The following is an 18,645-nucleotide window of genomic DNA, read 5'->3' on the forward strand; positions in this document are numbered from 1 at the left end:
CCTATGAATTCCAGAAGGAAGCTCTCTTTAGTACCACATATGGAATGCCCTCATGATAGACATATATAGAACGACACACAAACCCACAGATACACACACACACACACACACGCACAGACATTACAGACCCCCAAATACATCATACAGTAGAAACAGATACACAGGCACTCAAACACAAAAAGTACACAGACTTGAGAATATTTGAAAATGTACTCAGAATTATTCAGAAACACAATGAGCTATTGGAACTTACAAAAATGGAAATAATTACAGGTCCTCTGATAATCCACCAAACACTGGCATTCATATTAATGTCCCAGCACCTGTAAACCAGAAAAAAGTAGTTGCTGCTTAATCTTCTACCAAATGGAGTTGACGTCAAACAAATCAAACCATGAATTGCCTTTGAAAATGTAGCCTAGCAGGATCTTTAAAAGCGTAAGAGAGTTTTCTCACGTCAGTGTCATAGGGCTGCCTGAATAGTATTTGTGATAATCTATCCCTCCTGTCTGTATACCAGGCCCTCTTCCTCTTTATACACAAACCCTCTCTGATACAGGTCAATGGACTCCTTGAAATCCATCTCCTGCACTGGGTGTTCTCCATTCCTGCAAACTGTCTCTATAATCTTCTGTTTTATAAGAGTTCCTTTAATCTCATATAGACAATAAGCTCTTTTGGGTAGGAAATACCCTTTATCTATGGGATCTGTATGACATGTTATTATTTACTGCAGGGCTTGGCAAATCTTCTTTGGATTTAGAAGCCAGCAACTCAGACCTTCCCCTCTCCCTACCATGGTCTCCATTGAAGTTGGGATTGGGGGGGAGGGGGCACAGGGCCGCCTCAAGGGACTGTGGCGCCCTGAGCCAACTTTTTCATTGGTGTCCTCCTATCAATGATCCAGTAGCTCCCCCTGTACCTCAAGTCTTCCCCCTCCCCCAACTGCTGGTGATAAAGGACAACCAGTGCGTTTTCTCTAGCAAAAAAGGGGCCGGTACTCAAATGCCAGGCCACCCTTCAGGGGTGGGGTGATCACTGAGGGACCCACCCCACAATGGCCAGGCCCCCTGCAACCAGTCACAGAATCTATGACAAGGCAGAATTGGTGTGTAGGGCCTGAGCTCTTTCATTAAAACTTGGGGACCATGGGTCAATTTTAGCAGACAATGGAAAAGGTGCCGGTACTCAGTACCCCCTCAAAAAAAGCCCTGAGGCCAATCTGGCATTTCTCCTTCACTGCCTGCAGAGGGGAGGGAAGAGAGAGAGAGAGAGGGAGAAATGCCAGACTGGGATTTTGGCACCCTTTATCATCAGTGCCCTAGGCCAGTGCCTCACCTGGTGCATAGGTTGCTCCGGCACTGGGGGGAGAGAAGAGACCTCTTTTGAAGTCTACCTTCACTGCCTTAGGGCCTGATTTATTAAGGTTCTTTTCCTATGCTGTGTCTAAAGGGAAAGAGGTTAGTAAATCAGGCCCTGAATGTACCTCTGCAGGCCACTGGAAAAAAATACAAAGCCCCTCTCCCTTTCCTCCCAACATGTCTTCCTCTCTGTGCCTCCCCTACCCTGTTTTCACCCAGTCTCTCTTTTATCCCATTCCTCCCCATCAGTCTCCCTACTCCCTTAAATCTGCCACCCCTCATCCTCATCCTCACCTTCACCCGTAGATAGCCCCATGGCGATCTACTGTCAAATGCATTTGACAGCTCTGATTCACAAAGAGCGACTCATGCACAAAGGGGATCTGTGCATCTTATTTGATTGCAATCTTCTTTGTGCTTTGGTCGCAGTTTGCGACTTAGTAAGTTTTCTCCAGACAGCTGCATTTAATGGCTACCTTTGTGCATTAGCCCCTTAGTTTCTAATTAGTGAGAGAAGGGGCTGAAGGAGTGCGAGAGCCTTCAAATGAGTGTGGCACATTCCTGAGTGAGAGATCAGATGCGGTGTAGAGACTGTGAGAGTGAGAGCCTTAAAATGAGTGTGATGCTCTAATGAGTGAGAGAAGGGGCTCAGAGAGTGTTAGAGAGCCTCCAAATGAGTGTGACACTGTCCTAATGAGTGAGAGAAGGGGTGACACTCTCCTAATGAGTGAGAGAAGGTGCTCAGTGTGGGTGAGCCTCCAAATGAGGGTGACACTCTCCTAATGAGTGAGAGAAGGGGTGACACTCTCCTAATGAGTGAGAGAAGGGGCTCAGAGTGTGAGTGAGCCTCCAAATGAGTCTGACACAGTCCTAATGAGTGAGAGAAGGGGCTCAGAGAGTGTGAGTGAGCCTACAAATGAGTGTGACACTCTCATAATGAGGTACAGAAGGGGTGACACTCTCCTAATGAGTGACAGAAGGGTCTCAGAGAGTGTGAGTGAGCCTTCAAATGAGTGTGACACTCTCCTAATGAGTAACACTTGGCATCTGTGCTGGAAGCTCCTCCTCAATGCCGTTTTTTTCCTACTTCTGCCTAACTCAGTCAGTCTTCATTAGTAATTTCATCCTGTAATGCCAAGGAGACAGTACCAGACAGGATGAGGGAGCACCAGCTGCTTCCTCATAAGAAACAGGCTCATCTAGTCCTGGGGCTACACCACTGCATGCAGGGACTTGTAGTCCTGCTGTCTTAACAGATATCAGAACTACAGACCCATGCACACCTTGTGGGTAAAACCTGGTCTGGATTACTTTATACCAGTGGCGTAGGAAGGGGGGGCGGTGGGGCGGTCCTCCCCGGGTGCACGCCGCTGGGGGGGGGGGCGGCTCCGCTGGTTCCCTGCTCCCTCTGCCCCGAAACAGGTTCCGTGCACTCGGGGCGGATCGGCATTCCCGCCTGCCCCCCGCTTTCGTATGGCAGTAAGAATGCGCTCTGAGGGGGGTGCGCCATGCTGCACCTGGGGGGGGTGCGCAGCGGCGACCCACCCTGGGTGCCAGCTGCCCTCGCTACGGCACTGCTTTATGCTTTAGAATATGGCGTCAACTGGCAAGCCCAACTAGAGTATCAGTACTCTCCTTACACAACAAACAGAACAAATGTATTATCACCCCATTTAGGAGTCTGCACAGAAAATGATCCCAGAATGCAGTGCAGCAACCCTTCCCATACAGTACATCACTGAACTACTGCAATGTCACAGTCCTTCTTCAGGTTTTGTGAACAACCACTGGAAGAAACAGCCCAAAGATGGTCACAATAAAGAAATATCAACTTTATTAGACTACTGTTTCAGGAGGATTTAGGCTTCCTCTGCCTTTTCTACCCAAGGCAAAGAACAGATATATGAAAACAGAGAGAGAGCCTGTTAAGGATAACAGCTCCAGTAGAAGTCAGTGATGTATGACACACAAGCCTGTTTCTCCACAGTTGATTAGATCTATATTGAAATGATGTATTTACCCTTTATCTTCATACAAGTGTCTGCATATAGACCATGCTACAATGAACATTAATGGGGACCCTGAAATGAAACAAAAACATAGTTCCTCTCTCATAAACTGATGCCACTGTACAGACCCATAAATGATACAGCACGACTGAAGGAAGGAATCTTGAACATACCCCATCCGAGAGCAATGTACCAGCCAAAGTACTTCTGGTCCGAGATGAGGGAGATGGTGAGGAGAGTGTGGAGGTAGAGCCCCTCAACCAGCAGCCAGCTGTAATTAGCCATGATGCAGTACTGGATGAGGATCATAACGAACTTGCAGCCAGCCTAGACAAAAGTCAGATGGAGCTGTCATGTCTTCAATTATCAGGGAGAGGTTTAAAAAAGGATCAGATTCTGTCCTACTACTATCTATCATTTCACAGCTCTGTACACAAAACATGTAAGAGACAGACCCTGATCGACAGAGCTTACAATCTATTCATGACAGACAAACAGGAAAAATAAGGGATTAAGGAGTTATTCATTGTGGGAATGATCATAACAAACATGGCTACTGAACAGGTGGTTAAAATTTAAAGCAGCCTCAAAAAGGTGGCTCCCCAATATTCAACGCTATTTAACTGGTCAGAAATGGCCACTGACCAGTTAAATAACGTTTTTGCAGCTAACTGTGAACATTCATCGGGAGATAACTAGTTAGCGCCTACCGTTACACCTGCTATGTCAAGCGACTTATCCAGTTAGGCAAGGATATTCAGTAGCAGACTGGATAAGACTGGCAGTTAAACTGAACTGCACAAACAGCAGTCCTATCTTTAACCTCTATAACTTAACTGATCAGTCGCTGAATATTGGCTTAACCGGTTGAGGGGCCTTTTTACTAAGGCGCCGAAGGTGCCTACACCAGGGGCATAGCCAGACTTCGGCGGGAGGGGGGTCCAGGGCCCGAGGTGAGGGGGCACATTTTACCCCCCCCCCCCACGCCATTGCTGACCCCCGCCACCATTGCCAACCCCCCCTGCCACCTCCCCTCTCGACCCCCCTCCTGCCGCCAATCCTGCCCTGCCGCTGCCGTCGCCTACCTTTGGTGGCGGGGGACCCCAACCCCTGCCAGCTGAGGTCCTCTTCTTCCCACGAAATGGCTTCGTTCAGTTTCTGAGTGATGTCCTGCACGCGTGCAGGATGTCACTCAGAAACTGAACGAAGCCGTTTCGCGGGAAGAAGAGGACCTCGGCTGGCGGGGGTTGGGGTCTCCCGCCAGCAAAGGTAGACAGCGGGTTGATGGCGGGAGGGGGGGGTCAAGAAGGTCGTCGGCAGGGGGTCCAGGGCTAAATCTACAGGGGCCCAGGCCCCCCCAGGCCCCACATAGCTACGCCCCTGGCCTACACATGTACAACGTGGGTCAAATTAGAACTACTACCCGGCTACCACGTGCCCCGGGCTGTAATTCTCATTTTTAGGCGCGCCAGAAAATATCGGCTGCGTACACAAACTGGCAATTACTGCCCGGTTAATGTGTAAGACCTCAGAGCCAAAATGAACGCGCAAAAAATTAAATGTTACTGCACATCCATTTTCAGCAAAAAAAAGCCTTTTTTTGCAGGCGTGCTGAAAAATGAACCTGCACGTGTCGAAAACACGTGTCTACACTAGCGTGGGCCAATTTTCTGCATGCCTTAGTAAAAAGACTCCTAAGGGCTCTGTTTATAAGGTGTGTTAGCATTTTTAACGTGTGCTAAAAATTGGCGTGTGCTAACTGTGTAGACGCCCATAGGAATATTATGGGTATCTACACAGCGCATGCTAAGCTAAAAATTCTAACGCACCTGTAGCGCAGCTTAGTAAATAGGTCCCTAAGTGTTTTCCGGCCAAAAAAACCTAGGGGTCCTTTTACAAAGGCACGCTGAAAAATGGCTTGCTGTAGTGTAGGCACGAGTTTTGGGCGCACACCAATCCGTTTTTCAGTGTGCCTGTAAAAAAGGCCTTTTTAAAAACTTTATGCCAAAAATGGACGTGCGGCAAAATCAAAATAGCTGCGCGTCCATTTTGGGCCTGAGACCTTACCACCAGCCGTTGACCTAGCAGTAAAGACTCACGCGGTAACCAGGCGGTAATAACCTACACGCATCAAATGCCACTTGGCGCCCGTCCGAAAATAACAAATATTTTTCGGACATGCATGTTAGGTGCGCACCAAAAGTGAAATTACCGCAAGAGCCACGTGGTAGCCGGGTGGTAACTCCATTTTTGTGCGCGCGTAGACGCTTACGTGGCTTAGTAAAAGGACCCCCTAGATATTCAATGTCGGTCACTAGAAAAGGTCCAGCATTGAATATCTGGGTTTAATGGCAGCAGGAGGCAGTCAAAGCGCTGCTCGCCACTGGCTAAATATCGGGGAGGGGTTAGCATGGATTTGAATACTGTACCAAAGAGGAACTGCAGTGATCAATGTCTTCAGCGGAATAGAGAACTCCATCTCGAACGAAGATCGACACAGCACGCAGAATAAAAGATGCAAACAAGTGCATGTGGATGTAGTTCCTGGTACAATGGAGTCTTCTGTAGAAAACATTACGAATATAAGACATGGGTCAAAAATAGGGTTGGTTGGTTGGTTGGTTGTTCTTTTTAATAAAGATCACTTGATCATATAACAATAAACGTGGTTATCAGCTGATTCTATGTCATAATGAGCAAGCTATGACAGTCCTCAGTTTCTCCACAGTTCCCCGAATTCTATATATAGCACACAAAATTGGGTACCGATCCCAAGATATGCACCCAACTAAATTGGCTAACAGGCCAATTAGTGTCCATAATTGGGTGCTAATTGGCACCAATTTGAATTTGCACATGCATCTTCTTATGCGCTATTCTATAGCAACGTGCACCCAAATCCCATAGGTGGTCTTTTATTAAAGGCGCGCTAGCGTTTTTAACGCACGCTAAAAATAGGCACGTGCTAAATGTTAGAGACGCCTATAGGAATACATTGGCATCTCTAGCATTTAGCGCGCTCCTATTTTTAGTGCACACTAAAAACGCTAGCACGCCTTAGTAAAAGACCCCCATAGGTCGATTCACACAGAAGAAACAGAATCCTAGGCTTCCACATCTGCTGCAGCAATGTGGACTTGGGGGAGGGTTGGCGTCGGGGGAAGGGGGGTCAAAAGGGGAGGGGCGCCAGTGGGGTCAAACGTGGTGGGGGGGTCTGCGGCGCTGGGGGGGGCTAAAATTTGCCCCTCGCCTTGGGCTCTGGCCCCCCCTCCCGCCGAAGTCTGGCTACGCCCCTAATCTAAACTGGTTCTAGTTGGTGTTGCTCCTAAGTGCAATGATCTGGCAGTTGGTAACTTAAGCCAAATTTCATGATTTGAGTGTAATTGCCTCAATGATATATATACACACACAAAGGGACCCTTTTACTAAAGGGTATTGTTCAGGTATAAGGTTAAACAGTATTAAGCCCTAACATGTGCTTAGTGCAAGAGGAAACAGGGTACCGTAAAATGTGTTTAAAGTATTTTGCAATATTTTGCTTGTTCCCGTGCGCTAAGAGCACGTTAACTAAGTGCTGAGTCCTGCGGATGGAGCTTTGATATCGACATACTGAGGAGTTTCCGGCAGCACATGACCACATATAGGGAGGCAAAAGTTTGCTCTCTATCTCCACCTGCTGGTAGATGGACAGAAGAGTCCCACGTAAGACTGGATGGGCCATTTGGTCTTTATCTGCCGTCATGTTTCTATGTAAGGGCGCAGTAAGGCCACTTTTAGGACCCCTACATATGTTATGCTATGATTCACTCGCATTTTTAGGTGGAATATAAATAGATAATGAAATACTTTCTCAATTTATGGGAAACGTTAGGAGGGTCATTTACTAATAGCTAGTGAGCTAAAAATTAGTAAATGACCTCCCAATAGGTAAGCTGAATGTGCTTATTCCTATTCGGTGCGGCTCACTGAGAGTTGAGCGGGTTTGAGTATCTCCTCTCGACTAGGCTTACTGCTGCCTTTGTTATATCTGATATTCTGCTGAACCCATAATATTCTACTCACGATAAGAACGTAAGAACATAAGAGTAGCCATACAGGGTCAGAACAATGGTCCATCTAGTCCAGTATCCTGTTTTCCAAACAGTGGCCAAGCCAGGTCACAAATAACTGGCAGAAACCCAATTAGTAGCAACATTCCATGCTACCAATCTCAGGGCAAGCAGTGGCTTCCCCATGTCTGTCTCAATAGCAGATTATGGACTTTTCCTCCAGGAATTTGTCCAAACTTTTTAAAACCCAGATATGCTAACCGCAGTTACATCTTCTGGCAAAGGCCTACCACAAGACACCTTAACTACAACACTTCACTGCTCCATCATGACTCTGAATGACGTCTTTCTATAACAGTCTGCTTAGTTCTTCTCTATCATCCTTGATCTCTTTGTAACACCAATTGTATCTTTCTACCCTGTAATGGCGATGCCATAACAGATATTTCTAAACCACATTGAGCCTGCAAATAGGTGGGAAAATGTGGGATACAAGTGCAATAAAATAAATAAAGAGTTCCGGAGCTTAACTATTCGTTGAGTGAAAAAATATTTCCTCCTATTTGTTTTAAAGGTATTTCCACGTAACTTTCTCGAGTGTCCCCTAGTCTTTGTACTTTTGGAATGAGTAAAAAATCGATTTACTTCTACTCGTTCTACACCACTCGGGATTTTGTAGACTTCAATCATATCTCCCCTCAGCCGTCTCTTTTCCAAGCTGAAGAGCCCTAACCTCTGTAGCCTTTCCTCATACGAGAGGAGTTCCATCCCCTTTATCATGTTAGTCGCTCTTCTTTGAATCTTTTCTAATTCCGCTATATCTTTTTTGAGATACGGCGACCAGAACTGAACACAATACTCAAGGTGCAGTTGCAACTTGGAGTGATACAAAAGCATTATAGTATTTTTTGGTCTTATTCACCATCCCTTTCCAAATAATTCCTAGCATCCTGTTTGCTTTTTTGGCCGCTGCTGCACACTGATCAGAAGATTTCAGCATATTATCTACGACACCCAGATCTTTTTCTTGAGTGCTGAACCCCAAGGTGGACCATAGCAACAGGTAACTGGCAATATCAATGATGTAACCACAGGGGGGTCTTGGGAACCTGGGCCTCTCCTCCAAATTGGAGTCAAGCTCCCCCCCCCCCCAAAGATCTGCTGGTTTAGTTGGCAGGGGTCCCTAAGCCCCACCAGCAGAAGCCTTCCTTCAGCGCTGTTCACCGCAACATTGCCTGCCTTGTTTTCCCCTACCCCTATCAGGGGTGTAGCCAGACCGGCGGGAGGGGGGGTCCAGAGCCCGAGGTGAGGGGGCACATTTTAGCCCCCCCCCTGCCATTGCCGACCCCGCCGCCACCACCACCACAAATTTTGCCCCCGAACCCCCTTCGCCTACCTTTGCTGGCGAGGGACCCCAACCCCCCCAGCCGAGGTCCTCTTTTTCCCGCAGGACGTCAGAAACAGAAGGAAGCCTTTTGCGGGAAGAAGAGGACCTCGGCTGGCGGGGGTTGGGGTACCCCGCCAGCAAAGGCAGGCGACGGCGGGGGGGGGGGGTCGAGAGGGTCGTTGGCAGGGGGGTCCAGGGCCAAATCTATGGGGGCCCAGGCCCCCTGGCCCCAGGTAGCTACGCCACTGGCTTGCATGCTCGATTTTAGTAAAATTGAGCATGTGTGAGGCTTCAGGCATACTCAATTTATGTTTCAACGTTTTTTATTGATGACATTTCAAACAGAAATCACATTCCATTACTGAGTAGAGCAAGATACATTTCAATTCCAGTAAACATGTGAATCAATATGCTGCTAACAGTCATCAGATTTTTATTACTCATTTTATCTCCCCCCCTCCCCCCCTCCCTCTATGTGTATTGCAACTGTATATTGAACAAGTGTTATTGAACATACAATAAAATAATGCAACCATTAACTCGTGTCTAGTGTTCAGTCTCCAAAGTTTCCCTTTATCTATAATTACTATTTTTCATGGTATTGATAGTAGCACTGTCTATTACATTTATGAACCAGTTCAAAGCCCACATCTGCTTATTGTTGCACTGCCTATAATGGTCCCAGTTTGTTAAGTACTGCGCTCCTAGCCTTGTGGGAAATATGTTGTAAGTACCTTGACCATATCTTGACAAATATTTTCCTTTTCTTCGGGGCGCTATATGCCTCTCTGGCTTCCCATAACATTAACTCATGTAATCTACTTCTCCAGTGCCAAAAGGATGGAGGTTCAGCCTGCAACCAGTGTTTAAGTATACATTTTTTTCCCACTGCATAGGCCTTGCATAAAAATAGCTCCTGATCTTTATCAGAAATCCCATACGCATTTCTTTTATTCAAAAGCACTCCCCTCCATGAGGGTAACAGTCTATGTCCCAGGAGTTGTTCAAAGTATGTCTGCAACAGTTTCCAAAAGTGTTGTATACTAGCACATTTCCAAAATACATGGAAAAATGTGTTGTTATCTTCATGACACTTTGGGCATTGTACATCTGTTATCCATCCTGCTTTTACTGCTTGTGATTGCGATATGTATCCCCTGTAAATTACCCTGTATTGACTCTCTTGTAGTTCCGCCCCACCCACTTGCCCCGGGATATCTTTTATCAATTTTGCAAAATCTATTCCTGTCAACTCATATCCTAGATCTTTGCTCCACGACTTTTCAAGTGACTCATATATACGGGGGGGGCTAAGGGTCTCCCATGCTTTATGCAAACTCGATACAGACACCTGCCCATACTCATCCCCTTTCAAAAAATCACGAATCTTGGATCCCAACCCTGTACCCAAAGCAGTTTGGTCCATACTGAACCAATAGTGATGTAATTGCCGATATTTATAATGGTCTTTAGCGTTTAGAGATAATCTCTGCCTCATGTCATTAAAGCTATATAGAACCCCCTCTTCATTTACTAAGTGTTCTAATAAGGTGATACCCTGTGTCGACCAGCTCTCAAATAGCCCCTTTTCTAACCCTGGTGGGAAGTCTCCATTCCCACACAGTGGGAGTAGATCACTAACATTGGGATTATACTTCCAAGCTTGCATCACCTCTTTCCATACCTTCCTCAAAGGTTGGAGCAATATATTACTTCTGGCACAAACTGGTAGATTTTTTGTTTTTGCATGCAACAAGAAGTTCAAATGCCAGGGCCTAAATAGTGCTTGCTCCCAACTCAATGGTGTATACTGAGTAGTTCCACAGAGCCAGTCCCTGAGATGTCTCGTAAGGCATGCCTGGTTATACCTTTTAATACAGGGTAATCCCATTCCCCCCCGGGCCCACCCATCGGTCAAGTGGTCAAATCTCACCTTGGATTTCTTCCCTCCCCATAAAAATCCCCGACAGATCTTATTCAACTGTCGTAAATCCTTACTATTTATATATATTGGTAGCACTTGCAACAGATAGAGCCATCTAGGAAATATAATCATTTTAAATAGATTTATTCGGCCCATTAATGATATCGGTAAGGGGTTCCAGCGTTCTATAGACTGTCTAGTATCATGTAATTGCTTTGCCACATTGATTGTATAAATTTTTGCGGTATCCATTGTTAATCGGATTCCCAAATATCTAAAGGATTCCTCTGCCCATCTCAATGGTAAGTGTCTCAACTTATCTCTGATTTGATCTCCCTCCCTCTGCAAGACTTCAGACTTATCTAGGTTGAGCTTAAAACCAGAGAAGTCACCATACTCTGCCATACACTCTAAAAGAGCCGGCAACGATGTTTCTGGTTGAGTTACATGAGCCAATAAATCATCTGCAAAAGCTGCTATCTTAAAAGTTTCCGATCCCACCTGAATACCTTGTACATCCGGTGTTCTCTGTATATCTCTTATCAATGGGTCCAGAGTGAGAACAAACAACAGGGGCGACAATGGGCATCCCTGCCTTGTCCCCCGATTTATGGGAAACGGCGAGGACACGATACCATTGACCCCTACCTGAGCTTGTGGCAAATAATATAAAGCTTGAATCGCTTCTTGAAAAAACCCCTTTATACCGTAGGCGTCTAAAGTTCCAAATAAAAATCCCCATACTACTCTATCGAACGCCTTTTCGGCATCGAAACTGATTAGTACCGATGGTATGTCCTGTTTAGATGTTTTCTCCAAGGTTGTCAAAATCTTCCTCATGTTTTTGGTAATAGTTCTACCCTGTACGAATCCCACCTGAGATTCCTCAATTAGATCTGGCAGTATACGAGAAAGACGATTTGCCAGTACTTTAGCAAATAACTTAGCTTCATAATTGAGTAAGGATATTGGCCTATAGGATTCAGGTTTCTTGGTATCCCTCCCTGGTTTTGGGATTACTATAATTTGTGCTGTTCTTAAGGAGGCGGGCATTTGTTTTTCCTGTACTATAGCATTGAACATTGAAGTAAGTGGTGTTACTATGTCATCTTTTAATAATTTGTAAAATTCACCTCTGTATCCGTCCGGGCCCGGGGCTTTACCCAGCGGTCCCTGCTGTATAGCCCATGAGACTTCTTCTACTTCTATGGGGGCGTTTAACATATCTAAGCCTGTTACATCTATTTGTGGGAGGTCCTGTCCAGCAAAATAGATCTCATTATCTACCGCGGGTGGGTCCGGGGTGGCATATAGATTCTTATAGTATTCTTGCATGATTTTATTAATTTGAGTATCCTCATTTTCTAATGTTCCTGTAGCTGACTTCAATGCATTTATCTTATAGGGACCCTGCTGAGACTTTGTCAGTCTGGCTAACATTCTTCCACTTTTGTTGGCATATTTGTATAATTGATATCTATAATAAGTATAATTTTTTTTTGCCCTGTAATGCAACCTCTCGTTCAATGTTTGTTGTAGTTCTAAAAGTTGGGCTTTTAGCTTTATATTATGATGTCGGCCATATTCTCGCCTAACCCTTGTTATTTCTTTTTCTAACCGAAGCTGTTCCTTCTCCCATATTTTTTTTTGATGGCTCGTGTATGCAATTGTCTCCCCTCTAAGTACGGCCTTGGCCGTATCCCAATAAAGTATTGGTGTCGCCTGATGCGCCTGATTAGCGTCGTGGAATTGCTTATATTTTTCAAGTATGAACTCTTTAAAGTTCGGATCTTTATATAGTCGAGGGGGGAATTTCCACTGAATTAGTCCAGGTCTTCTTTCTTGTGTTTCCCACATTACTATTACCATCGCATGATCTGAAATTTTGATAGGGCCTATGTCCGCTGCACGAATCTGTGTAAAAAGTGGTCGAGAGATAAATATATAATCTATCCTTGACATGGTGCCGTGCGCCCGAGACAGGTGTGTATAGTCACGCTCTGATGGATGTAGTGTTCTCCACACATCCACCAGGTCAAGGACCCCACTTAACATTGCTATCCCTCTTGATTCTCCTCCCACCCCCTTCCTTTCCCCTTGCGACCTATCCATTGTAGGGTCTCCCACCGCGTTAAAGTCACCTCCCACCAGTAGGGGAATTCCTTCAAAACTTATTAGATGTCTTAGAAGTTGTTTATAAAATCCCTTAACATATGTGTTAGGAGCATAAACGTTACATAGAACCACTGATTGATGCTCGATTGTTAAATGTGCCAATACAAACCTACCTTCTTTATCGGCAATGATTTTATGTGTCTCAACTTGGATCCCTTTCTTAATCAGTATTATGACCCCCGCTTTTTTGGCCTGTGCCGGAGATTCGTAATAGGTTCCTACCCACCAGCGACGTAATTTCTCATGTTCTTTGGCATTTAAGTGTGTTTCTTGCAATAATGCAATTGTGACTTTCTGCTTATGAAGGTCCTGCAGAATTTTCTGTCTTTTAATCGGTGAAGATATCCCTCCCACATTCCAGGACACTACTTTAAATGTCATCCCACGTGTTCTTTATGACTAAGGCCCATGATTCTAAGATTTCATTGTTTGGGTGGAAGGGGCATCCCAGCCTATACCCCCGCCACCAATATCTAGACAGTGAATCTCCTAAACATGCTTTGTCTAATATACCATTTCCTTTTTGCTGTGCTTCGTCTACCATGAAATATATATTCCTCATTGTCCCTCCCTCTACCCTCCCCCCTCCCCAACTCCCCAAACCCCCTCCATACCTTGCAGCACCTATGTGCTTCACTTCCGTGCTTCGAATCTGGGATCCCACCCGATCCATTAAACTCTATTATTAAATGTTTGTCGTCCCCCCTGTTTCCTTGCATGTTAAACCCTCAACTGTATAACTGCTAAACTATCACATCAATAACAAATTGTCATGACTCATCTGTCCAGTTCTGCTTCTCCACATCCTTTCATTCTGGCTCATTTTGTTCCCTCTAGGTCTTTGTTCAGGTGCTTCCAGAGGTATTTAGTCTATCTTCTTCCAACTTGTCCACAAATGCTTGGGCTGATTCAACTGTATCACAATACCTTACTGCGCCGTTGTGTTGAATTCTCAATTTAGCTGGGTATAATAAGCTAAACCTGATCTTCATCATGTGTAGTCGCCCACAAACTGGTGAATACTGTTTACGTTGTAGCGAAACTTTGGTAGAATAGTCTTGAAAACACAGTATCTTGCGGCCGTCTATTTCCAGTGCCTTCCCTTGCCGAAGGGCTGCTAACAAATCCATTTTATGTTGATAATGGAGTAAACGTAAGATGACCACTCTAGGCTTTGCATTAGTCTCCTTTCTCGGTCCCAAGCGGTGAGCCCGCTCAATCTGAAGTGGTCCATTCTTAGCTGAATGAGGCAGGTTCTTGGTAAGCCACGGCTCTAAAAAGCCCCTCAGTTCTGCGTCCGTTATCGATTCCGGTATTCCTACTAAACGGAGATTGTTCCTTCGAGATCGATTCTCCAAGTCATCTACTTTTTCCTCCAGGTTTGAAATCGTTTTTTGGAGATGTTCAATTGACTTAGACGTTTCCTGTGAAGAATCTTCCACGGACCCCAGTCTCTGTTGAACCTCCTGAAATTCCGTGGTGAATGTAGTGATTCGTTGATCCATTCCTTCAAGTTTGTCTATAATTTGTTGGAGCTTATGATTCATGGTGTCCTCCACAGCAGCTTTTACTTCTGTTACTATTTCTGACGTCCAAGCAGAGCTGACCGACGGTGAGGACTGAAAACTCCTGTCTGCCATCTTTGTTCCTCCGTTCTTACTTTTTTCCCACTCTTTTTTGGTGCTTCTGGTCGCCATGTAATTGTTCTGGAGTCGCCTGTATTCGGGTTTTCTTTCCAAGAATATATAGTTCTATCCTGCCTTTGCAGCCACAGTAAAGTTATATGACTTTTTATTTGTAAATTGTCCGATCTGGTCAGCGTTAGCAAGTGCCTACAAATCTTTTTGTACCGCTAACCTTGTCCTCCGCGGATCAGCTTGAGGAACACGTGTGGAAGCCATTCGTTTGGCCTAGTCCGTCCCTCTGCCGCTCACCTCGCGAGTACTTCGCTGCTTGTCTTGGCTTCCTTCGCTCTCTCGCTAGTGTCTCATTGCTTGTCCGCCCCTGTATTTGCCCCTCCAATTTACCGCTTCATTGTTTACTCGCAATAGCGGGTACGGGTATTTTACCGTCTCCTTTCACAGTTCTTTTTTTACAACTGGCATGTGTCTTCCGACTGCTACCATTCGCGGCTCCACGCGGGCGCGAGCAAGCAAGATTTTATCGAGATTCTTCTTCTCATTCGAACCGAATGGGTCTTAAGATGTTCGAAGGCACACAGTAAGCTTTCCGCTCCCCGTTGCTCTCTCTTCTACCTTAATTTTGGGGCCGGTACTGCTATTTCTGGTGGGATCCCAGATCGTCTTCTACAGGAGCTCAAATCGCGGCGGCCATCTTGGCCGGCAGCTCCACCGGAAGTCAGGCATACTCAATTTAATTAAAACCAAGAATGCGCACTGTGAGGGGAAGCCGGGCAGGCAGTACTACTACTACTACTTATCATTTCTATAGCGCTACTAGACGTACGCAGTGCTGTACACTTGAACATGAAGAGACAGTCCCTGCTCGACAGAGCTTACAATCTAATTAGGACAGACAAACAGGACAAACAAGAGATAAGGGAATATTAAAGTGAGGATGATAAAATAAGGGTTCTGAACAAGTGAATAAGGGTTGAGAGTTAAAAGCAGCATCAAAAAGGTGGGCTTTTAGCTTAGATTTGAAGACGGCCACAGATGGAGCTTGACGAACCGGCTCAGGAAGTCTATTCCAGGTATATGGTGCAGCAAGATAAAAGGAACGGAGTCTGGAGTTAGCGGTGGAGGAGAAGGGTGCAGATAAGAGAGATTTACCCAGTGAACGGAGTTCCTGGAGAAGAATGTAGGGAGAGATGAGAGTGGAGAGGTACTGAGGAGCTGCAGAGTGAATGCACTTATAGGTCAATAAGAGGAGTTTGAACTGTATGCGGAAACGGATAGGAAGTCAGTGAAGTGACTTGAGGAGAGGGCTAATATGAGCATAACTACACTGGCGGAATGTTAGTCGTGCAGCAGAATTTTGAACAGATTGAAGAGGAGAGAGATGGCTAAGTGGGAGACCTGTGAGAAGCAAGTTGCAATAGTCTAAGCGCAGGTGATAAGAGTGTGGATGAGGGTTCTGGTAGTGTGCTCAGAAAGGAAAGGGCGAATTTTGCTGATATTATAGCGAAAGAAACGACAGGTTTTAGCAGTCTGTTGAATATGTGCAGAGAAGGAGAGGGAGGAGTCGAAGATGACCCCAAGGTTACGAGCTGATGAGACAGGAAGGATGAGAGTGTTATCCACAGAAATAGAGAATGAGGGAGGAGGAGAGGTTGGTTTAGGGTGTAAGATAAGAAGCTCAGTCTTGGTCATGTTTAGTTTCAGATGGTGCTGAGACATCCAGGCAGCAATGTCAGACAGGCAGGCTGATACTTTGGCTTGGATTTTGGCTGAGATTTCTGGTGTGGAGAGGTAGTTCTGGGAGTCATCAGCGTAAAGATGATACTGAAAACCATGGGATGAGATCAGAGTACCAAGGGAAGAAGTATAGATGGAGAAGAGAAGAGGTCCCAGGACAGATCCCTGAGGTACACCAACTGACAGTGGGATAGAAGTAGAAGTGGATCCACTAGAGTATACACTAAAGGTACGCTGGGAGAGATAAGAAGAAAACCAGGAAAGAACAGAGCCCTGAAATCCAAGTGAGGACAGCGTATCAAGGAGTAGGCTGTGATCAACAGTGTCAAAAGCAGCAGATAGATCGAGAAGGATGAGGATAGAATAGAGACCTTTGGATCTGGCTAGGAACAGATCATTGGAGACTTTAGCAAGCGCTGTTTCAGTTGAATGAAGGGAGCGAAAGCCAGATTGAAGTGGATCAAGAATAGCTTGAGATGAAAGAAAGTCAAGGCAACGGCGATGAACAGCACGTTCAAGTATCTTGGATAGGAAAGGGAGGAGAGAGATAGGGCGATAGTTGGAAGGACAGGTAGGGTCCAATGAAGGTTTTTTTAAGGAGTGGTGTGACTACTGCATGTTTGAAGGCATCAGGAACAGTCACAGTGGACAGCAGTGAACAGCACTGGAGGAAGGCTTCTGCTTGTGGGGCTTGGAGACCCCTGCCAGCCCAGGTATGTGGGGTTGTGGTAGGGAGTTGGGGCAAAATGTGCTCTCTCTACGTAGGGCTCAGTGCCCCCCCCCCCCCCCAAATTGAGGCCTGGCTATGTGCCTGGGCAATACAGGAAACATATGCAATCAAACATGTTGACAAGTAGAAAAATTAAATGAATTACATATCAAGAGGACAGCACAGCTGGCTGTTGTGCAGTGACATTTTCTGTGTGTCCGTCTTTCCCCTCCTCCCTTCTCTTTATAGGGTACCCCCATTTCTCATGCACTCTGGCTCAAGTAGGAAGACAGATGCTAGTACTGTAAAGGTTTAATGAACTAGAAAAGACAGACAGGAAGCCAAAAACTGAAAGTGCTTGAACCCACCCTATAGGAAAGGGACAATTTCTGGACCAAACGCTTTGTTTGATTTTTTTCACACAATATGAAATATTATAAAATTCTCTTCTGACCGAAATGTAGCAAGGATCACCAAGGCCACCATCAGTGTCCCGAGGGAGGTTCCATATCCAACCGTGTACAAGTTCTTCAGTTTCACATAATAGAAATTCTGCAAAAGGGACCAAAGTTCAGGATTAGAACTGTCAATACAAAATGTGCATTAGCAGCATCTCTCTCATTGATTTACTTTTCCCTGGCACAGGGCTGCTGAGGGGGGGGAGGCAAGATTTCCCAGGCCCGGTCTCCCAGGGGGCCCCAGCACCCGGGGTCTTTTTCTCTCCTTCTCCTGTGTCAGGACCCAGGTGATTGTGTTAATGCCGGGTCCCGGCACACAGGAGCAGCGAGAGTGACAGACCGAGGGAGAAGAAGAAAAGACGCAGGAAGGTAAGGGAAAAAGGGGCGGCAGCTGCCCGAGTGGGGAGGGAGAGCGGGGGCGGCAGCTCTGCCCCAGGCCCAGCTCTGTTTCTCGGCGTCCCTGCCCTGGCACGGGCAGTGTATACTGCATGACATACAAAGAGAAGCAGGGCAGGACAGAGAAGCAGTGGTTAAAGGTGAAATTAGATCTTACCTGCTAATTTTCTTTCCTCTAGACCCTCCAGACCGGTCAAGACGCGTGGGTTATGTCCTCCTACCAGCAGAGGGAGACTGAGAAAACACTAAGCTTTTGAAGCCTGTATATATAACCTGTGCAGAACCTCTACTAGCCAGTATACCCCTGACAAAGCAGAGAAACAAAAAACACTAACAACAACTAGCAACCCTGTACGTGGTCACAGTAAACTGCAAAAACAAGAAACATCTTCCGCTTGCTCTTACGGAAACATGTTCCTTTGCCTTTGATAAAACAGTTGGGCTTCTACAGGTGGACTATCAAAGAAGAGCCCCACCTGTCCCGGACTCCTATCACAAAACAGAAATAAACAGTCTGCAATTAGAGAAACAACAATTTACAGCAGCCAAGAATTATCCAACAAACACACCTCCTGGCCTCCAATACAGACAGGGCGGGCTCTTGACCGGTCTGGAGGGTCTAGAGGAAAGAAAATTAGCAGGTAAGATCTAATTTCACCTTCCTCAGCGACCCTCCAGACCGGTCAAGACGCGTGGGACGTACCAGAGCAGTAACTAACTTATGGGAGGGACCTACTAAGGCCAGAGGTCAAAACTGCTGCCCCAAAGCGCACCTCGTCCTTTGCATGCACAGGAATCCT

The 18,645-nt window shown here is 45.9% G+C and overlaps 1 protein-coding gene across 1 annotated transcript in view; it reads right to left on the minus strand.

Annotated features, from left to right (window-relative positions):
- The window catches only part of SCTR (secretin receptor), a 68,593-nt gene that overhangs the window by 15,695 nt on the left and 34,253 nt on the right, over window positions 1–18,645 (minus strand). Inside the window, exons 5-9 of the mRNA XM_030210873.1 lie at window positions 17,446–17,543; window positions 5,800–5,932; window positions 3,544–3,697; window positions 3,382–3,442; window positions 254–323 (exon numbers count right to left, since the gene is read on the minus strand). Coding sequence (XP_030066733.1) covers window positions 254–323; window positions 3,382–3,442; window positions 3,544–3,697; window positions 5,800–5,932; window positions 17,446–17,543 — 516 coding nt within the window. The remainder of the gene's footprint in view (window positions 1–253; window positions 324–3,381; window positions 3,443–3,543; window positions 3,698–5,799; window positions 5,933–17,445; window positions 17,544–18,645) is intronic.

Source organism: Microcaecilia unicolor, chromosome 7 (assembly GCF_901765095.1).
Source record: "Microcaecilia unicolor chromosome 7, aMicUni1.1, whole genome shotgun sequence".
Taxonomy (NCBI): Eukaryota; Metazoa; Chordata; class Amphibia; order Gymnophiona; family Siphonopidae; genus Microcaecilia; species Microcaecilia unicolor.